Source organism: Aquarana catesbeiana, linkage group LG03 (genome assembly GCF_042186555.1).
Source record: "Aquarana catesbeiana isolate 2022-GZ linkage group LG03, ASM4218655v1, whole genome shotgun sequence".
Taxonomy (NCBI): Eukaryota; Metazoa; Chordata; class Amphibia; order Anura; family Ranidae; genus Aquarana; species Aquarana catesbeiana.
The window spans coordinates 59,354,032-59,372,342 of NC_133326.1; the positions used below are offsets into that span (position 1 = coordinate 59,354,032).

The following is an 18,311-nucleotide window of genomic DNA, read 5'->3' on the forward strand; positions in this document are numbered from 1 at the left end:
AAGAGAAAAAAATTCACCTTAAATTTGGAGGCGCAGTTCCCAATATAGAATGCCACATGAGTACCTCACTAAGGCAATAATGGGGAAAACTCAGACCATTGTTGAGTACAGTTGGCTTGTTGCCTCTAGCTCCCAGATCCACCTGGTCTCATGTTGAAGAAGTATTCGATCAAAGTAACCTCCCCTATTACTTCGGGAATTACCTCCACCATCCAACAGCTCACACACTTGGAGTCCCTATTGTGTTCTATGCACACATGATGAAATAGGGACCTTCAGGCGATATTTAAACATTTCGTAAACATGATCCTGAAAATGTCTGCAAATTGTTCACAACACAGGCACTCCAGAATTGTTTTCTATTTGTGACTGTGGACTTTCTGTATAGCGTCGTCTTCACCGTCCATCAGTCAGTTCAATAATAAAATCCAAGAATGTTACCCTCTCATGGTGCCATTCACTGGTAAATTTTAAATAATATGGATTCACCATTATTTCCAGGCAAAGCCACTGATCTTATCAACTGTGCTAGTCCAGAAAACAAGGATCCTGTCAATGTACCTTACATAGTTACATAGTAGGTGAGGTTGAAAAAGACACAAATCCATCAAGTCCAACCTATGTGTGTGATTATATGTCAGTATTATATTGTATATCCCTGTATGTTGTGGTCATTCAGGTGCTTATCTAATAGTTTTTTGAAACTATCGATGCCCCCGCTGAGACCACTGTCTATGGAAGGGAATTCCACATCCTTGGCACACTTATAGTAAAGAACCCTCTACGCAGTTTAAGGTTAAACCTCTTTTCTTCTAATTTTAATGAGTGGCCACGTGTCTTGTTAAACTCCCTTCCACAAAAAAGTTTTATCCCTATTATGGGGTCACCAGTACAGTATTTGTATATTGAAATCATATCCCCTCTCAAGCGTCTCTTCTCCAGAGAGAATAAGTTCAGTGCTCGCAACCTTTCCTCATAACTAATATCCTCCAGACCCTTTATTAGCTTTGTTGCCCTTCTTTATACTTGCTCCATTTCCAGTACATCCTTCCTGGGGACTGGTGCCCAGAACTGGACAGCATACTCTAGGTGCGGCCGGACCAGTGTCTTGTAGAGCGGGAGAATTATTGTTTTATCTCTGGAGTTAATCCCCTTTTTAATGCATGCCAATATTCTGTTTGCTTTGTTAGCAGCAGCTTTGCATTGCATGCCATTGCTGAGCTTATCATCTACTAGGACCCCCAGGTCCTTTTCCATCCTAGATTCCCCCAGAGGTTCTCCCCCCAGTGTATAGATTGCATTCATATTTTTGCCACCCAAATGCATTCTTTAAAATTTTTCTACATTAAACCTCATTTGCCATGTAGTTGCCCACCCCATTAATTTGTTCAGATCTTTTTTTCAAAATCCTGGACAGGCACACTGACAACGCCCCCCAGCAAACATCCAACCTTACATTTATCAACATTAAACCTCATTTGCCACATAATCACCCAATTAAACAATGCTTTGAGGTTCGCTTGTAAGTTGGAGACATCCTATAAGGACTTTATTCCACTGCATAGCTTAGTGTCATCTGCAAATACTGAAATGGTATTTTTAATCCCAGACCTTATATCATTTATATAAATATGATCAGTTGGTCAGTTTATATGCAAATAGTGCAGTGCTAAAACCATTGAATGAAAAAAATAAATATTGACATAATGAAATGGTGAAAACAAACTGAAAACAGAAAACTAAAGTGGAGGAATACCAAGAATAATATACTATACTCTGTTTAGATAAATAGTGTGGAAATTAAATCACCCAGTAATATATTAATCAAATTAAAATGTAAAGTAAATACATCAAATTAATTGTATACACATAGACAAAGTGACAATATTGATCCTCTGCTGTGGATCAATAAACTCCAAAAATACAATACTTAGGATAAATAAGTGACGTAATTCTGTTAATCATAAGTGAAGATATGAAAACACATGTGATAAAAATTAGAATGAGTCCCATAAATCTTGCAAAGAGGAAAAATTAGCCAGTGAATGGTGCGATCAACACTTGGTGAAAAGAAAGGTCCCTTATCCAGTGAGCCGGAACACCTGAAGTGAGTACATATTCTCCTTACCAGCTAAAAAGACCAATATGTTGGTCTCACCGAGCCCAGGGAATTCGGTCTCCTAAAAAACTTATAGGATATCCAAGGCTGCTGAATCTGTATCCCCCAAAAAAACTAAGGGACATCCAGGACTGCTGGGTCTGTGATTATCTGTGTCACTCAAAACATAAAAGCAGAGAGAGCTCCCATAGTGCAGTATTTAAGTAAAATTTTATTAAACTCAAAAAGATTTGCACTTACAAGAAAGCGGCTGAATGAACACAATCACAGGCAAGCATGTCAGTGTATCCGAACGGTGGCGTCTCCCGAGGCTTCCTTTGCTCGCTGCCCGCTACAAAACCTTCTCCTCCGAAGAGTAAAGTGTGATGACGTCAGAGATGCAGGCTCCTGCATCTCTGACGTCATCACGGGGAGGAGACTGCATCTCTAACGTCATCACGCTTTTCTCTTCAGAGGAGAAGGTTTGGTAGCGGAAGCAAGCAAAGGAAGCCTCGGGAGACGCCGCCGTTCGGATACACTGACATGCTTGCCTGTGATTGCGTTCATTCAGCCGCTTTCTTGTACGTGCAAATCTTTTTGAGTTTAGTAAAATTTCACTTAAATACTGCAATATGGGAGCTCTCTCTGCTTTGATCACAAGTGTTGATCGCACCATTCACTGGCTAATTTTTCCTCTTTGCAAGATTTATGGGACTCATTCTAATTTTTATCACGTGTTTTCATATCTTCACTTATGATTAACAGAATCACTTATTTATCCTAAGTATTGTATTTTTGGAGTTTATTGATCCACAGCAGAGGATCAATATTGTCACTTTGTTTTCACCATTTCATTATGTCAATATTTATTTTTTTCATTCAATGATTTTAACGCTGCACTAATTTATATTATATGACTTTGGGTTTTGTATTGTAGACTCTTGGTGCTGGCTGCTTATACAATTTTTTTTGATTCAGTATATGTTTAATTAATTTTTTAGCGCAGCGTTTGGCCATTTGGCCCCTTTTTTCTCTTATATGCAAAAAGCACTGCATATAAAGTACTTAGCAGTTTGTATTTAATAAAACAATTGCATTTCCATGTTCTGGGAGACCAGATATAGTGAATGCATTGTCCTGGGTTTAGTAACACTTTAAAACTGAATAATAGCACACACACACGCCTCAAACTTAAGCTGCCAAGAGATGGGTGGCTGGCTGAACAAAAAAAAAAAAACAGATCCCTCCATCCACGAAAACAAGGTGGATGGGGTAAACCCCTTGTTGTGACATTGTATTCTGACAGCAGGCCCGGCACTGTCAGAATACACTGATCAACAGCTGCAGCCTGATTTACAAAACTTTACAAACTTGTTCATTTGACAGAAGTTGATTCAACTATTGACTTCTGTTGAACAGGGAGGGCCACAAGCTGACGGGCCAAATTTCGATCCATCTGTGGCCAACTTAAGAGATAAGGCTGTAAATACCAATTCCTGAAAGGTTCTCTAGTGCTCATAAACACAGGTGTCAAAGGCTACTCCCAATGCACAATCCTTATGCCCAATAAGTCCTCCCCAGGCACTGGTGCCAAAAGGGAGCATTGATTCAGTTGAGTCACTTACAAGTGCTTACAAGTTTTTGTTAGCAATGGCATTTTTAAAAATTGTCAGGCATTGGTACTATGGAATTCATTTATTGCAATGACTCTCCTAATGGACTCAGCACTTATGGAAGCAATGACACAAACACGGGTGTCAAAAAGCAACTCTCAGTGCATAATGCTCATGTCTGATGAGCCCTCCCAGAGACTGGCACCAAAATGGTGCATTAATTCAAATAGGTCAATACATACAAGTGCTTACAAGTTTTTTGATCAGGAATGGCACCCAGAACATCCAATAGGTAATGGCACTGTGGGGATCATTACTGTCAACTATTCTCCTAATGAACTCAACACTTATGGAAGTGTTGACAACTGGATGAATGTGGGAAATTTAAAACACACAGGTGTACTTGTTACCAGTATTCAAGTATATAGGATGTAATGTGGAAATGGGTATTTTAGGGAGCCTGTTAAGATTTGCTACGGAACCTCTTTAAATAATTATGTTCTTGTGTATAGACATTCATGTTCAACCTTGTCTTATTTGACTTTAAAAGAAGTCCAGGCACAAGACCCAGAGGACAGCAGGAACACTGCAGTATAAACAACATTTTTGATCAACTGTGGATCTCAAATAACAAAAATGCTTTAAGAACTATCTATCATGCTGCACAAAAAATAATTGAAAAATAATAAATAACAATGTCGAAACCTATTTTGTAACGAAGAGGGCCCAGGGGGTAGTGTTTAAAATCATGATGGGCTTCAACTGTCATCACATTCCACAACTAAAAACAAAAAAAGGTCAGGCTTACATTTTTCTTGGCTCTGATGTTAAAACAAGTCATATTATATTCTGCCAGTAAAGAAAAAAAAAAGCTCTTTGAATGTTATACAGTAATATAAATGTAGGACACTAGCCGTGGTAGACCGCAAAGGCCAAGGTATTTATCTAGCACGAGGCTGGTTTGGCAATGCTCAGGTCTGTGCTTTGGAATACAGCCGTACGTATTCTATTCTGCTCATAGTCACAAAGAGACCATTACTAGACAGATATATCATTGCTATGAAGTTACAACATGAGCCTAAGCACGACACTTTTGTTTTCTTGAATGCCTGTGCTGTATAGTGTTTCAAAATTAAAGTCAGCTACATGGCATGTGAATTACAGAAAACATTAAAGAAAAATTACAATTAATTAAACAGTTTTGTTAAAACTGGAAAATAACAGGCGTGTGAAAAAGCAACCAAACAACAAACATTTTCAAATGTAAGAAAGTTCATCAGATATAATATGCACTAAGGCCAAATTTGTAAAGTAGTGAATGTGACATTCACCAAACATTCACTGCAGATGAATCATTGTCATTTAAAGCTCATGCACCAGACAGATATACCTGCAGAGAATGTTTGGTGAATGTTCTTTATAAAAATACCTATAAAATTAAATTTATGGTACAAAACATAGCAAACTTATTTACAAATGAAAAATTTTTTTTTTTAGATTTTGCACACTTTTTTTTCTTAAAGTGATTGTAAATTAATATTAATATTTTTTTTTTTATTAGAATAGGAAACATGGTTTACTTACCTGCTCTGTGCAATGGTTTTGCACAGAGCAGCCCCAATCCTTTTCTTCTGGGGTCCCCCGGTGGCACTTCTGACTCTTCCAACCACTGAGTGCCCCCCCCCAGAGCAAGCTCAAATGGCCATTGACACACAGAGTGCGGCTCAGCCCTGCCTCCCACTCCCTCCTCATGGATTGCGATTGACAGCAGCAGGAGCCAAGGCACCCAGATGCTGTCTCTGAGCCAATGAGAAAGGAGAGAGCCCAGATTGCTGCTGCTCCCATGCACATCTCTGGATCGTGATTGGGCTCAGATAAGTACAGGCATACCCCACTTTTAAGTACACAATGGGGTTTATTTACTAAAGCTGGAAAGTGCAAAATCAGGCTCACTTCTGCATAGAAACCAATGAGCTTCTAACCCCAGCTTGTTCAATTAAGCTTTGGTAATAAAACCTGGAAGCTCATTGGTTTCTATGCAGAAGTGAGCCTGGTTTTGCACTTTCTAGCTTTAGTAAATAAACACCATTGCGTACTTTAAAAAAGTGGGGTATGCCTGTATAAGGGAGGGAGGGGGAGGGATGGGGAGGGAGCTGCATGCAGAAGGATTTTTGCCTTAATGCAGAGAATGCATTAAGGTAAAAAAAAAAAAATCTGCCTTTAGAACCACTTTAAATGCAACACTGAAAAAATACACAAAATGAATGCAAATGTTTAGATGTTAATGGTAAAAAAAAAAAGAATAAAAAAAAATCAGGAGAAAAACAATAGCTAAGAGGAGAACAGGAGGAAGCCATTAATGAGGGGTGATAAGGGTTAATAAGGGGTTAAATAGAAATACATTTTGTTTTAAAAAAAAATTCTCCCATAGGGTTGCTTTAACTAATGTCATCTCCATATTCTATATATGAATAAAAGGTAAATGCAATGTAACAGCAATGTTGTTATATAATTTTTCTAAGATTTTCAAGTGTCATTTTAGAGAAGTGGCTGCAGCTGCTCCTGTGAAACACAGCAAATCTTGCCTGTCAATTTGGCTGCTGGGAATTGCCAGTAATAGTGGAAGGGGAAGAGAACCAGGTTCAGACTGAGATGCCTCCTGGAAACTTTGTTGAAGTTTTTTTGGGCATATCTTCCACGCCCAAGATTACACGATGCTTAATAAGATTAGCTGCCCTCCTTAAAAAGAAAACAGGATTAATTTGTGCCTGTGACTGTCTGTATCCTACTGGATACTGGAGTAGACCTTTGAAGTTTCTAAGTATGATCCACTTAGATATGGGATGTTGAAGGTGAGGAGTAGACCCACATGGGCCCTAACTTTAACTTCAACCAAAAATGTATAATTGTTCAAACCGTGTTGTTATCTCAAAGCTGGACTGGGGTTACAAAGTCAGTTTAGATTTAATTAGTGATTAGTGGACTCATTTATAAAGCAATTAGTCCATCCAAAACGTTCAGTTTTTGGTACATACTGTCGGGCATACCTTTCCTAGCATACCCACGTCCTCCTACCCCTATCCCACTTTGTCCACAAAACAGAATCCAAAATAAAAGAACAAAATGTTGCCTTTAGTTCTGCGTGAATTATGCTGACCTTTATTTAGCCGTGAAGATGACTAGTGGTGGCTATTGGAGCAGTGAGTCTGTAGGGGACAGCACCGCAGAAGAGTAGAAGAGATGAGTATTACTGCAATAGCTGCTTTTTATTTTTATTACAGCACTGGGACAATTATTACAAAAAGAACTGTAATACCGCTGTTTTCTTAAACTCTATCTTAGATTACATGTCCATCTACAAACTACCCTGTCAAAGCGCTGTGGTGATTTTACTGCAGAATCACCAGCATAATTATCCTGTTAACCACTTAAGGTCTGCCCCATATCAGTTTTACTCTGCACTGAAACACATACAGTGCCTTGCAAAAGTATTCACCCCCCTTGGCATTTTTCGTGTTTTGTTGCCTCACAACCTGGTATTAACATGGATTGTTTGAGGATTTGTATCATTTAATTTACAGAACATGTCCACAACTTTGAAGATGTTTTTTTTTTATTGTGAAGCAAACAACAAATAGGACAAAATAACAGAAAAAGTCAATGTGCATAACTATTCACCCCCCTCAAGTCAATACTTTGTAAAGCCACCTTTTGCGGCTATCACAGCTTGAAGTCGCTTTGGATAAGTCTCTATGAGCTTGCCACATCTGACCACTGGGATTTGTGCCCATTCCTCCTTGCAAAACTGCTCCAGCTCCTTCAAGTTGGATAGTTTGCGCTTGTGAACAGCAATCTTTAAGTCTGACCACAGATTTTCTATTGGATTAAGGTCTGGGCCTTGACTAGGCCATTCCAACACATTTACATGTTTCCCCTTAAACCACTCAAGTGTTGATTTAGCAGTGTGTTTGGGGTCATTGTCCTGCTGGAAGGTGAACCTCCGTCCTAGCCTCAAATCACACACAGAGTGGTACAGGTTTTGCTCAAGAATATCCCTGTATTTAGCACCTTTATCCATCTTTCTCTCAACTCTGACCAGTTTCCCACTCCCGACTGCTGAAGCTTATCCACTTCAAGAAGTTGACAGCAACGGATATCTTCAGGGGTCTCCCCACATGCTTGTTTGACCACACTAGCGATAGTTGGTCAATACCTAGGGGTGAGTGTACATCTATGTGGGGCACCCAGTCTGAGCACCAAGGAGCATGGATGTATATTTGAGCACGAGCACTTGTGAATATATTAATTATTGGGACTGTTTAATATTAGTCTATTATGTCATTTGTTCATTAACGTGTAAACCAATATTTCTAGCGTGGTTAAATTATCTTTCTTATTCACGCTTGCTGCCTGGCAAGTTTTTCACTGCAGTTGGTTAATATTGTATTCATATATTGTATTTATAATTCAACACTATTCATTGGCGCTTAGTATTTTTTGTTATAGTAAAACACTTGTTGGCACACAGTTAACACCTTGATCGCGCCTGATGTCAATCCAATAATGCATATTTTTTAGCACTGATCACTGTGTATTAGTGTCACTGGTCCCCAAAAAAAGTGTTAGTGTCTGAATGTCCGCTGCAATAGCGCAGTTCCGCTATAAGTCGATGATCACCACCATAAATAGTAAATTAAGTAAAATAAAATACAAATAAATAAAAATGTCCCAAAGTTTGTAGATGCTATAATTTTTGCACAAATCAATCAATATACGCCACTTGGGAATTTTATTATGAAAAATATGCAGCAGAATACATATTGGCATAAATGTATGAAGAAATTAGATTTTTTCCATTTTTTATGGGATATTTTATAGCAGAAAGCAAAAAATATTGGAGTTTTTTTTTTATTGTTGTTCTTTATTTTGTTAGAGCAAAAAATAACGTACTCAGAGGTGATCATATACCACCAAATGAAAGCTCTATTTTTGGGGGAAAAAAAGGACATACATTTTATTTGGGTACAGCGTCACACGACCGTGCAATTGTCAGTTAAAGTAAAGCAGTGCCGTCTTGCAAAAAAAAATGGCCTGGTCATGAAGGGGTGTAAATCTTCCGGAGGTCCAGTGGTTAACTGTAAATTTACTGCGGCAGAGCGGCCTTCTGCACCAGATCACGTACCTGGTATGTTATCTGACAATCCCGGGCCTGTGGCAAAAGTGTCAGTTAGGTGTGCAATTTGTCTGCCGCAATATCACAGTCCCGCTATAAGTCGCTGATCGCCGCCATTATTAGTAACACATAAATAAATAAAAATATACCATAGTTTGTAGGCGCTGTAACTTTTGCACAAACCAATCAATATACATGTATTGGGATTTTTTTTACCATAAATATGTAGCAGAATACATATTGGCCTAAATTGAAGAAATTCGATTTCTTACATTTTTTTTATTGGGAATGTTTTAAAGCAGAAAGTAAAAAATATTGTTCTTTTTTTTTCAAAATTGTCTTTTTTTGTATATAGCACCAAAAATTAAAACCGCTGAGGTGATCAAATACCACCAAAAGAAAGCCCTATTTGTGGGAAAAAAAGGCATAATTTTCTTTTGGGTACAGTGTCGCACGCCCGCTCAATTGACAGTTAAAGTAATGCAGTGCCGTATCACAAAAAAATGGCCTGGTCATGAAGGGGGTTAAACCCTCCGGAGCTGAAGTAGTTAAAGGAAGTAGGAAATCAATAGATCTGCTAGCAAAATTAACAGGAATTCAACTTTGTTATAGGTTGGATTCAGAAGTGTTAATGCTATTGACAGGTTTTAGCATATATGTATTTTTTTTTTTTTTTTTTACCCAAAGCTACACTTTAAGCAACAGCTGAATTTTTAAGAATCTTAAAAGGTACAACAAAAAAACTTGCAGCAGGATCTGTCTAGTTTACATCAATATGAAGGCTCAATAATAGGCTAGAAAGAGTAAGAAGGGAACAGGCAGTGTTTCATTGAGGCATGATGTAGGTATATATATATATATAACACTTGAGCCGTGAAGCTAACACACTGTACATTGTTATTTTATGAAGACGCAAAGTGCCTACAGAATGTCTTAATCCTGCTGAGATTACTGGGATAAACAGAAGTTCTACTTACGTTGGCTGATCTGATGCTGTTCTAGTCTCGTCTAGTTCCTGTGCTTGTTTCAGCCACGGATGTTTAGCTTCCACAGGGAACTTTTCTAGCAGACAAACGACACAAATCTTCATTGTACACCAATAAAGGTCCTTTATAAAATGTGTTAAATTAAAGAACTTCTAAATCAAAGCATTCTATTCTGTTACCTCTGGGTTTGTAACATGGTACAGGTACAATGCATTCCTCCTTTATATGTGGCTTCAGCTGGGGATTGCAACCCCCTGTGTGTTGCCCACGATGGTCATTACATAACACCACTCTATAGCGCAAGCCTCTTCCACACGTCACTGTACACTGAATAAATATAAAAATAAATAGCAAAGCCTGGACTGAAAATGTGACCATTATATATGCATTAAACTCCACTTTAGAATTAAAGGTACAATGACAAGAAGTTTTTTTTCAGTAATTAACACTGGTTTCCAAATACACTTCTCAGGGTTAATGATGAAAATATAGGGAGCATTATGACCACTGACACATAAGGTGAATAACATTGATTATCTCATTACAATGGCATCCATCTGAAGGTGGACGATATATATTGGGCAGCAAGTGATGTTATCCCTAAAGTTGATGTGTTGAAAGTAGAAAAAATGGGCAAGCATAAGGATATCAGAGACTTTGACCAGGGCCATATTATAATGGTAACTCCAAAACTGCAGATCTTGTTGGATGTTCCCGGTCTGCAGTAGTCAGAAGCCTGTCTGTACCTTTCATCACCATGATGTAAGAGATTTTGGATCTTCTACACTGTTTTGCCACAAATTATTCAGAGTGCGGCCGTTCAGCTGTTTTCTTCAATTTCCTACTGCAGTGGTCAGAACCTACTAAAAGTGGTCCAAGGAAGGAAAACCAGCAAACCGGGGGCATGGTTATGAGCAGCCAAGGTTCATTGATGCACGTGGGGAATGGAGGCTGGCCTGTGTAATCTGATCTAAAAGAAGAGCTACTGTAGCTCAAATTGCTAAAAAAAATGTAATGCTGGTTCCGATAGAAAGATGTCAGAACACACAGAGAAGTGCCCATGCTGACCCGTGTCCACAGCCAAAAGCACCTACAAAGTGCATGTGAACATCAGAACTGGACCATAAAGCAGTAAAAGAAAGTGGCCTGGTCTGATGAATTCAAGAATGGTTTAGGGAACACAACAAGGAGTTCAAACTGTTGACTTGTCCTCCAAATTCTCCAAATCTTAATCAAATCAAACCATACCATAGGGCCCCACCTCGCAACTTACAGAACTTAAAGGATCTGCTACTGACAGCTTGGTGGCAGATACCACAGCAATGAAAAAAACGAAGAAGAGTTACTATACAGGAAGACTAATGCCCCGTACACACGATCGGACATTGATCGGACATTCCGACAACAAAATCCATGGAATTTTTCTGATGGATGTTGGCTCAAACTTGTCTTGCTTACACATGGTCACAGAAATATTGTCGGAAATTCCGAACGTCAAGAACGCGGTGACGCACAACACGTACGACGAGCCAAGAAAAATGAAGTTCAATAGCCAGTGCGGCTCTTCTGCTTGATTCTGAGCATGTGTGGAACTTTGTGCGTCGGAATTGTGTACACACGATCGGAATTTACGACAACGGATTTTGTTGTCGGAAAATTTGAAGATCCAGATCCCATATTTTGTGTGATGGAAATTCCGATGGAAAAATGTCTGATGGAACCTACACATGGTCGGAATTTCCGCCAACAAGCTCCCATCGAACATTTTCCATCGGAAAATCCGTATCTGACAAAAGTGAGTACACCCCTCACATTTTTGTAAATATTTTATTATATCTTTTCATGTGACAACGCTGAAGAAATGACACTTTGCTACAATGTAAAGTAGTGAGTGTACAGCTTGTATAACAGTATAAATTTGCTGTCCCCTCAAAACAACTCAACACACAGCCATTAATGTCTAAACTGCTGGCAACAAAAGTGAGTACACCCCTAAGTGAAAATGTTCAAATTGGGTCCAATTAGCCATTTTTCCTCCCCGGAGTCATGTGACTTGTTAGTGTTACAAGATCTCAGGTGTGAATGGGGAGCAGGTGTGTTAAATTTAGTGTTATTGATCTCACTCTCTCATACTGTTTACTGGGAGTTTAACATGGCACCTCATGGCAAAGAACTCTGAGGATCTGAAAAAAAGAATTGTTGCTCTACATAAAGATGATTTAGGCTATAAGAAGATTGCCAAGACCCTGAAACTGAGCTTCAGCACGGTGGCCAAGACCATACAGCGGTAAAACAGGACAGGTTCTACTCAGAACAGGCCTCGCCCTGGTCGACCAAAGAAGTTGAGTGCACGTGCTCAGCGTCATATCCAGAGGTTGTCTTTGGGAAAAAGACCTATGAGTGCTGCCAGTATTGCTGCAGAGGTTGAAGGGGTGGAGGGTCAGCCTGTCAGTGCTCAGATCATACGCCGCACACTGCATCAAATTGGTCTGCATGGCTGTCGGCCCAAAAGGAAGCTTCTTCTAAAGAAGATGCACAAGAAAGCCTGCAGTTTGCTGAAGACAAGCAGACGAAGGTCATGGATTACTGGAACCATGTCCTGTGGTCTGATGAGACCAAGATAAACTTATTTGGTTTAGATGGTGTCAAGCGTGTGGCGGCAACCAGGTGAGGAGTACAAAGACAAGTGTGTCTTGCCTACAGTCAAGCATAGTGGTAGGAGTGTCATGGTCTGGGGCTGCATGAATGCTGCCGGAACTGGGGAGCTACAGTTCATTGAGGGAACCATGTATGCCAACATATACTATGACATACTGAAGCAGAGCATGATCCCCTCGCTTCAGAGACTGGGCCACAGGGCAGTATTCCAACATGATAATGACCCCAAACACACCTCCAGGATGACCACTGTTTTGCTAAAGAAGCTGAGGGTAAAGGTGATGGACTGACCAAGCATGTCTCCAGACCTAAACCTAATTGTGGGGCATCCTGAAATGAAAGGTGGAGGAGCGCAAGGTCTCTAACACCCACCAGCTCTGTGATGTCATCATGAAGGAGTGGAAGAGGACTCTAGTGGCAACCTGTGAAGCTCTGGTGAACTTCATGCCCAGGAGGGTTAAGGCAGTGCTGGAAAATAATGGTGGCCACACAAAATATTGACACTTTGGTCGCAATTTGGACATTTTCACTTAGGGGTGTACTCACTTTTGTTGCCAGTGGTTAACAGTGGTTGTTAACCCACTGTACTAACATAGTCTTCTCCCCTCTGTATCATAATAACATTTGTCTCTGTTTCTGTGTAATGTAAAAAAAACTGCCAATTTGTACCTGTATAAGCTGCACTCTGAGTGCTCAGCTGACATGTCAGCTCCCTTGTTTCTCCAGCTCAGAGCTGAAGTGGGCGGGGCCAAGCCGTCCTGCTGACGTCAGCCGGTGGAGGAGAGGGAGAGAGAGACGACAATCAGCTGAGCGTCTGAAGCCGTTTATACAGGTACAGATCGGCTGAGTTTTTACATTACACAGCCGCAGGGACAGATGTTCTAATGCTACAGAGGAGATTAGCAGATTTATTATCAGATACGAGAGGAGCAGGAGCAGGGGAGGTAGGCGCAGCTATGAGCAGGGAGGGGAGGGGGAAGGAAGACAGAGGACACAGACACAGGGAGAGCTGCAGACAGGAGAACTGTGGCTGATGAAATCACGCAAATAGACCTCAATGTCAGGGGCTCAGCAGCCATGATTATCGTGGTCTGTTTGCAGGGGGGAGGGTAAAGCAATGCGGGATAAGCCAGGTTTTTGAGGGTACACAGGGGGCAAAATGACACAGCACAAGCGCTGTGCTGTATAACATACTTTAAAGGAACAGGATCAGGGTTTTTTTTTTGGGTTAACAAACGCTTTAATGGCTGTGTGTTGAGTTATATTGAGGGGACAGCAAATTTACGCTGTTATACAAGCTGTACACTCACTACTTTACATTGTAGCAAAGTCTTATTTCTTCACTGTTGTCACATGAAAAGATATAATAAAATATTTACAAAAATGGAGGGGTGTACTCACTTTTGTGAGATACTGTAAGTTAATAAAAAAAAAGATAAGTTTGTATTTGTTTTGTAGAGCCACCGATATTTTTTTCTAATTTTGATAAACAGTCCCCGATTTCAAGGGATGGACTTAGCAAAAATTGGCCTGATGTTGCTGTATATGTGTTGATTAGATGATGAAAAGGCCTAAAAGTCTTCTTCTAAATGATGAGAGCTCTTCCTCTTATGTTAAATGTTTTTTGAGGGGAGACAAAAAAGAGGAAAGTGCACCAAAAATAAGCCACGTCCATAAATCATTAAGGATACAAAATAAGGTAGTACTGAGTATTACCAGGGAGGTGGACTTTTTAGGCTAAGAACCAGTGGAGAAGATATAGCAGTATAAAAAATATATATTTATTGAAAAATACAATATCTAAAAAACAATGACAATTGTGACATATAGCATCTATGATTATTGTGCAGTGAGCCCTTGTATGTCTACGCGTTTCACCGTTAGGCTTCCTCAGGACACGGCCAAGGTTCACAGATGAGACAGAGAAGGAAATATGTCTCTCTATCTTAAATTGGAATGCAAAATTATGCAAGTCACAGTAGCATGAGAAAGTTCAATCAGCAGTAAGAAAGTATATTAGATATAGCTAAATATCTCAGCAGGGGCATGTAAACAATATTCCTAATTAAGGGAGCAGCCATTAGAGGGAGGAGGGCCAACACTGGATTCACCACTTAGATCCTGGATTTAGTATCAGCAATGCTGAAGGCTCAATACAATCCCATCGCTGCATATTCAGGATACAAATAATCTATAATCCAGCGTGCCCCTGGGAGACAGCAATACACTGCACGTTTTTTGAGGGGACATCCAAAGTCATTCCATGCCAAAAATTATTATAAATGAAATTATTTGGCTGGAGCTGATTCATTAAAACTGGAAAACAAAATATAAAAGTAGAGATTTTGGTAACTCCATGTTCATTTTAAACCTTCACATTTAATGTATGACATCAGCGCATTAGATGCATCTTTGAATCTTTCAAAAACTGCACGTGTTGGAACTTGGAATTTTTGTACTTTTGTAAAACTGTCTAATCATAAACATTCACAAGCAACTACATTCTATTGTAAGCATCAACCGGGATCATCGAAAATAATTCCATTGCACAACGTGGCCATAGAGTGATAACACTGTGAATACCAGACAAGGTAAACTCTACATGTGCTCCACAGTTCAGTGTACATAGGGAAGCTTTAAAGCTTTTACAGACAAGCAGCTACCAAAAAATGACTTCAGGGTTACTGTAAATGTAATGCCAGAAATAATAAAGAGTACAGCTGTCCTGCATTGTCGTCTTTTCACATGCTCTTCCTATGGAGACTATAAGGTTGATTTATTAATGGTAAATAGGCTGTTCACTTTGCAAAGGAATTTGCACTTTGCAAAGGAATTTTACATAGAGCTTAGAGAATGTGGTGAAGTTTCTCTTTGCAAAGAATACCCAATCAGGTGCATTGCATTTTTTTTTAAATTTGCTTTACATTTGATTAGGCATTCTTTTCAAAGTGAAACTTCAACACATTCACTAAGCTTTGGGGCAAATTACCACACAAAGTGAAACTTTTGTTGTATAGTGATTTGCCCTTAGTAAATCAACTCTAATGCGTGCCATGGTTTTACTGCAACTCTGATTTTACCAGCAGGGGTAGCTGAGGTCAGTAACTGTATCATTTTGCCCTGAAATGCAAAAAGAAGAGCTGGGTTGCAGTTGTGCCATTGTGTATATATTTTTTTATCATTATTCTGTCCTGAAATTATCTTCCAAAGTGCCACTTTCCTTGCAAAGTGATCAGCCGATTTGCCTTTAGTAAATCAAACCATTGTGTGAAGTTTCTGAACAACCTCTGTAAGCTGCCATGGTAAAGCTCCATGCGTAGGCATGGTCCACTGCAGTGGCAGGTGGTGCCTAATATTTGGGAAGGGGGGGTTGGAAAACTAATACCACCCTCCCCCCTGTGGGAGATGGGTGGGAAGGTGACGATTGCCCCCCCATGTGTGGGAGACCCCTGGGTGGGAGACAGACGGACGGAAGTGGGTCCTGAGACCTGATTGGCCAGGAGCCCTAAGACTCCCTAGCCAATCAGGTCTCAGCACCTGCTTCCTAATTGGCCTGGAGGAGAATCAGGAAGACAATAGTAAATATTAATTTGCCTTTTGTCACAGGCTCTAATCATGTGCTTTAAAAAAAAAAAAAACCCTCATTGAAATCCACGTGTCCGGCGCCCTGCATGTAGATTAGGGGCCATAAAGAAAGAAGAATGTCTGTGATGGATATATACTTGGAAACAGATCAGGAGGTATAAAAAAGTGTAAAAATGTAGAGTTTAATATATAAGATGGGAGCAGAAGGGAGCAGATCTTGTGGAGCAGGAGTAGAGGTGTATAAGACCTATAAGTTCATTGCAACATTCTTAAGAGCCTGTATTGGAGCTAGCCTGTATAATAGAAGTCTGTGGCGAGGGTAAAGCAGAATGGTGTGAAAAAATAAAAAGACATATATCTTCTTACTTACAATATCAGAATCCAAAAGAAGTGAAGACCCCGACCAAGACCATTTACACTCGCACACCACTTTATTAGGTACACCTGTTCAATTGCTTGGTAGCACAAAATGCTAATCAGCCAATCACATGGCAGCAACTCAATGCATTTAGGCATCTAAATGTGGTGAAGACGACTTGCTGAAGTTCAAACTGAGCATTAGAATGGGTAAGAAAGGGGATAAAAGTGACTTTAAACGTGGTTGATGGTGCCAGATGGGCTGGTTGGAGAATTTCAAAAACTGCTGATCTACTGGGATTTTCATGCACAACCATCCCTAGGGTTTCCAGAGAATGGTCTGAAAAAGGGAAAATATCCAGTGAGCGGCAGTTGCGTGGATGAAAATGCCTGGTTGATGTCAGAGGTCAGAGGAGAATGGGCAGACTGGTTTGAGGTGATAGAAAGACAACAGTAACTCAACTAACCCCTCGTTACAACCAAAGTATGCAGAATACCATCTCTGAATGCACAACACATCTAAACTTGAAGCAGATGGGCTACAGCAGCAGAAGACCACACCGGGTTCCCATTCTGTCATCTAAGAACAGGAAACTGAGACTACAGCTCGCACAGGCTCACCAAAATTAGACAACAGAAGATTGGAAAAACGTTGCCTGGTCTGATGAGTCTCGATTTCAGCTGCGACATTCAGATGGTAGGGTAAGAATTTGGCATATACAACATGAAAGCGTGGATGCACCTTTGGGATGTGGTGGAATGGGAGATTTGCATCAGGGATGTACAGCCAACAAATCTGCAGCAACTGCGTGTCAATATGGACCAAAATCTCTGAGGAATGTTTCCAACACCTTGTCGATTCTATGCCACAAAGAATGAAGGCGGTTCTGAAGGCAAAAGGGGGTCCAATCCAGTACTAGCAAGGTGTACCTAATAAAGTGTCCGGTGAGTGTATATAGATGGTAAAGTGACGAACAGTACAAATAACCCTTATGGTTCCCTAATGGAAAGTGAAAACTGTAATGATATGGCGCAGTCCATTTAGAGAGTAGGACACTCCAAATAGTGCAAGATCTTGTATTCCAAGAGTAGAGAGTGCTTGAGGAACACAGTTTTATCAAGTGGTTTAAATGCTGCAGAGAAGAACAAATGGAAATAAACATGGCAAGTGATATTGGTAACATATTTAGGCCTTTTACCTGTGACCACTCCATAGCCATCCATTTGGGGCAGTCAAAGAGGTTACAAGTCTGCAAAACAGCAGGTTTGGGAGCATACATACACTTCCACTCCTCCACCTGCAATATTTCCCCATGTATTGTTTCCTCTACACATACAATGGTGCGCTTCTGTGTGCCTCCACCGCAGGACACGGAACATGCAGTCCATGGGTTGTGCTCCCATCTGGAACAGAAATATTGGGGTAAAACAAAATATTGAGCACTTCAATGAGAATTTTTCCTCGCTTACTGGGCTATCACGTTCACATAACATATATAACATTGTTACACAAGACAATGTAAGTTATCAAAATTATATTACTAAAAACACAGTCACTTCCAGCGGTAATAGGTATTCCAAGGTGTGGAGTAACAGATGTCAGATAAAATGGTGGTGTGAAAGGTATATATTGTATCCAAAACTGGGTGGATGCTGCCTTCCTCAGATGGGTAATCCGAAAGGAACTACAAGAAAAACAGAAATGGAAGGGGGGCAGCTAGCTCTGAGGAAGGGGGTGCACCCCCGAAACGTGTTAGCTGTACACCGTGTTCTGTGCATGTCCATGCACTGTGTTTATGGCTTTTTGTTAGTTGCATTTTGTGAGTGCCCATTTTTCTATA

At 40.1% G+C, this 18,311-nt stretch overlaps 1 protein-coding gene across 2 annotated transcripts in view; it reads right to left on the reverse strand.

The window, feature by feature from the left end:
- The window catches only part of ADAMTSL3 (ADAMTS like 3), a 754,066-nt gene that overhangs the window by 125,218 nt on the left and 610,537 nt on the right, over positions 1-18,311 (reverse strand). For both annotated transcript variants that reach the window (XM_073618577.1, XM_073618575.1), the window contains exons 13-15: positions 17,670-17,874; positions 10,050-10,197; positions 9,862-9,946 (exon numbers count right to left, since the gene is read on the reverse strand). In XM_073618577.1, coding sequence (XP_073474678.1) covers positions 9,862-9,946; positions 10,050-10,197; positions 17,670-17,874 — 438 coding nt within the window. The remainder of the gene's footprint in view (positions 1-9,861; positions 9,947-10,049; positions 10,198-17,669; positions 17,875-18,311) is intronic.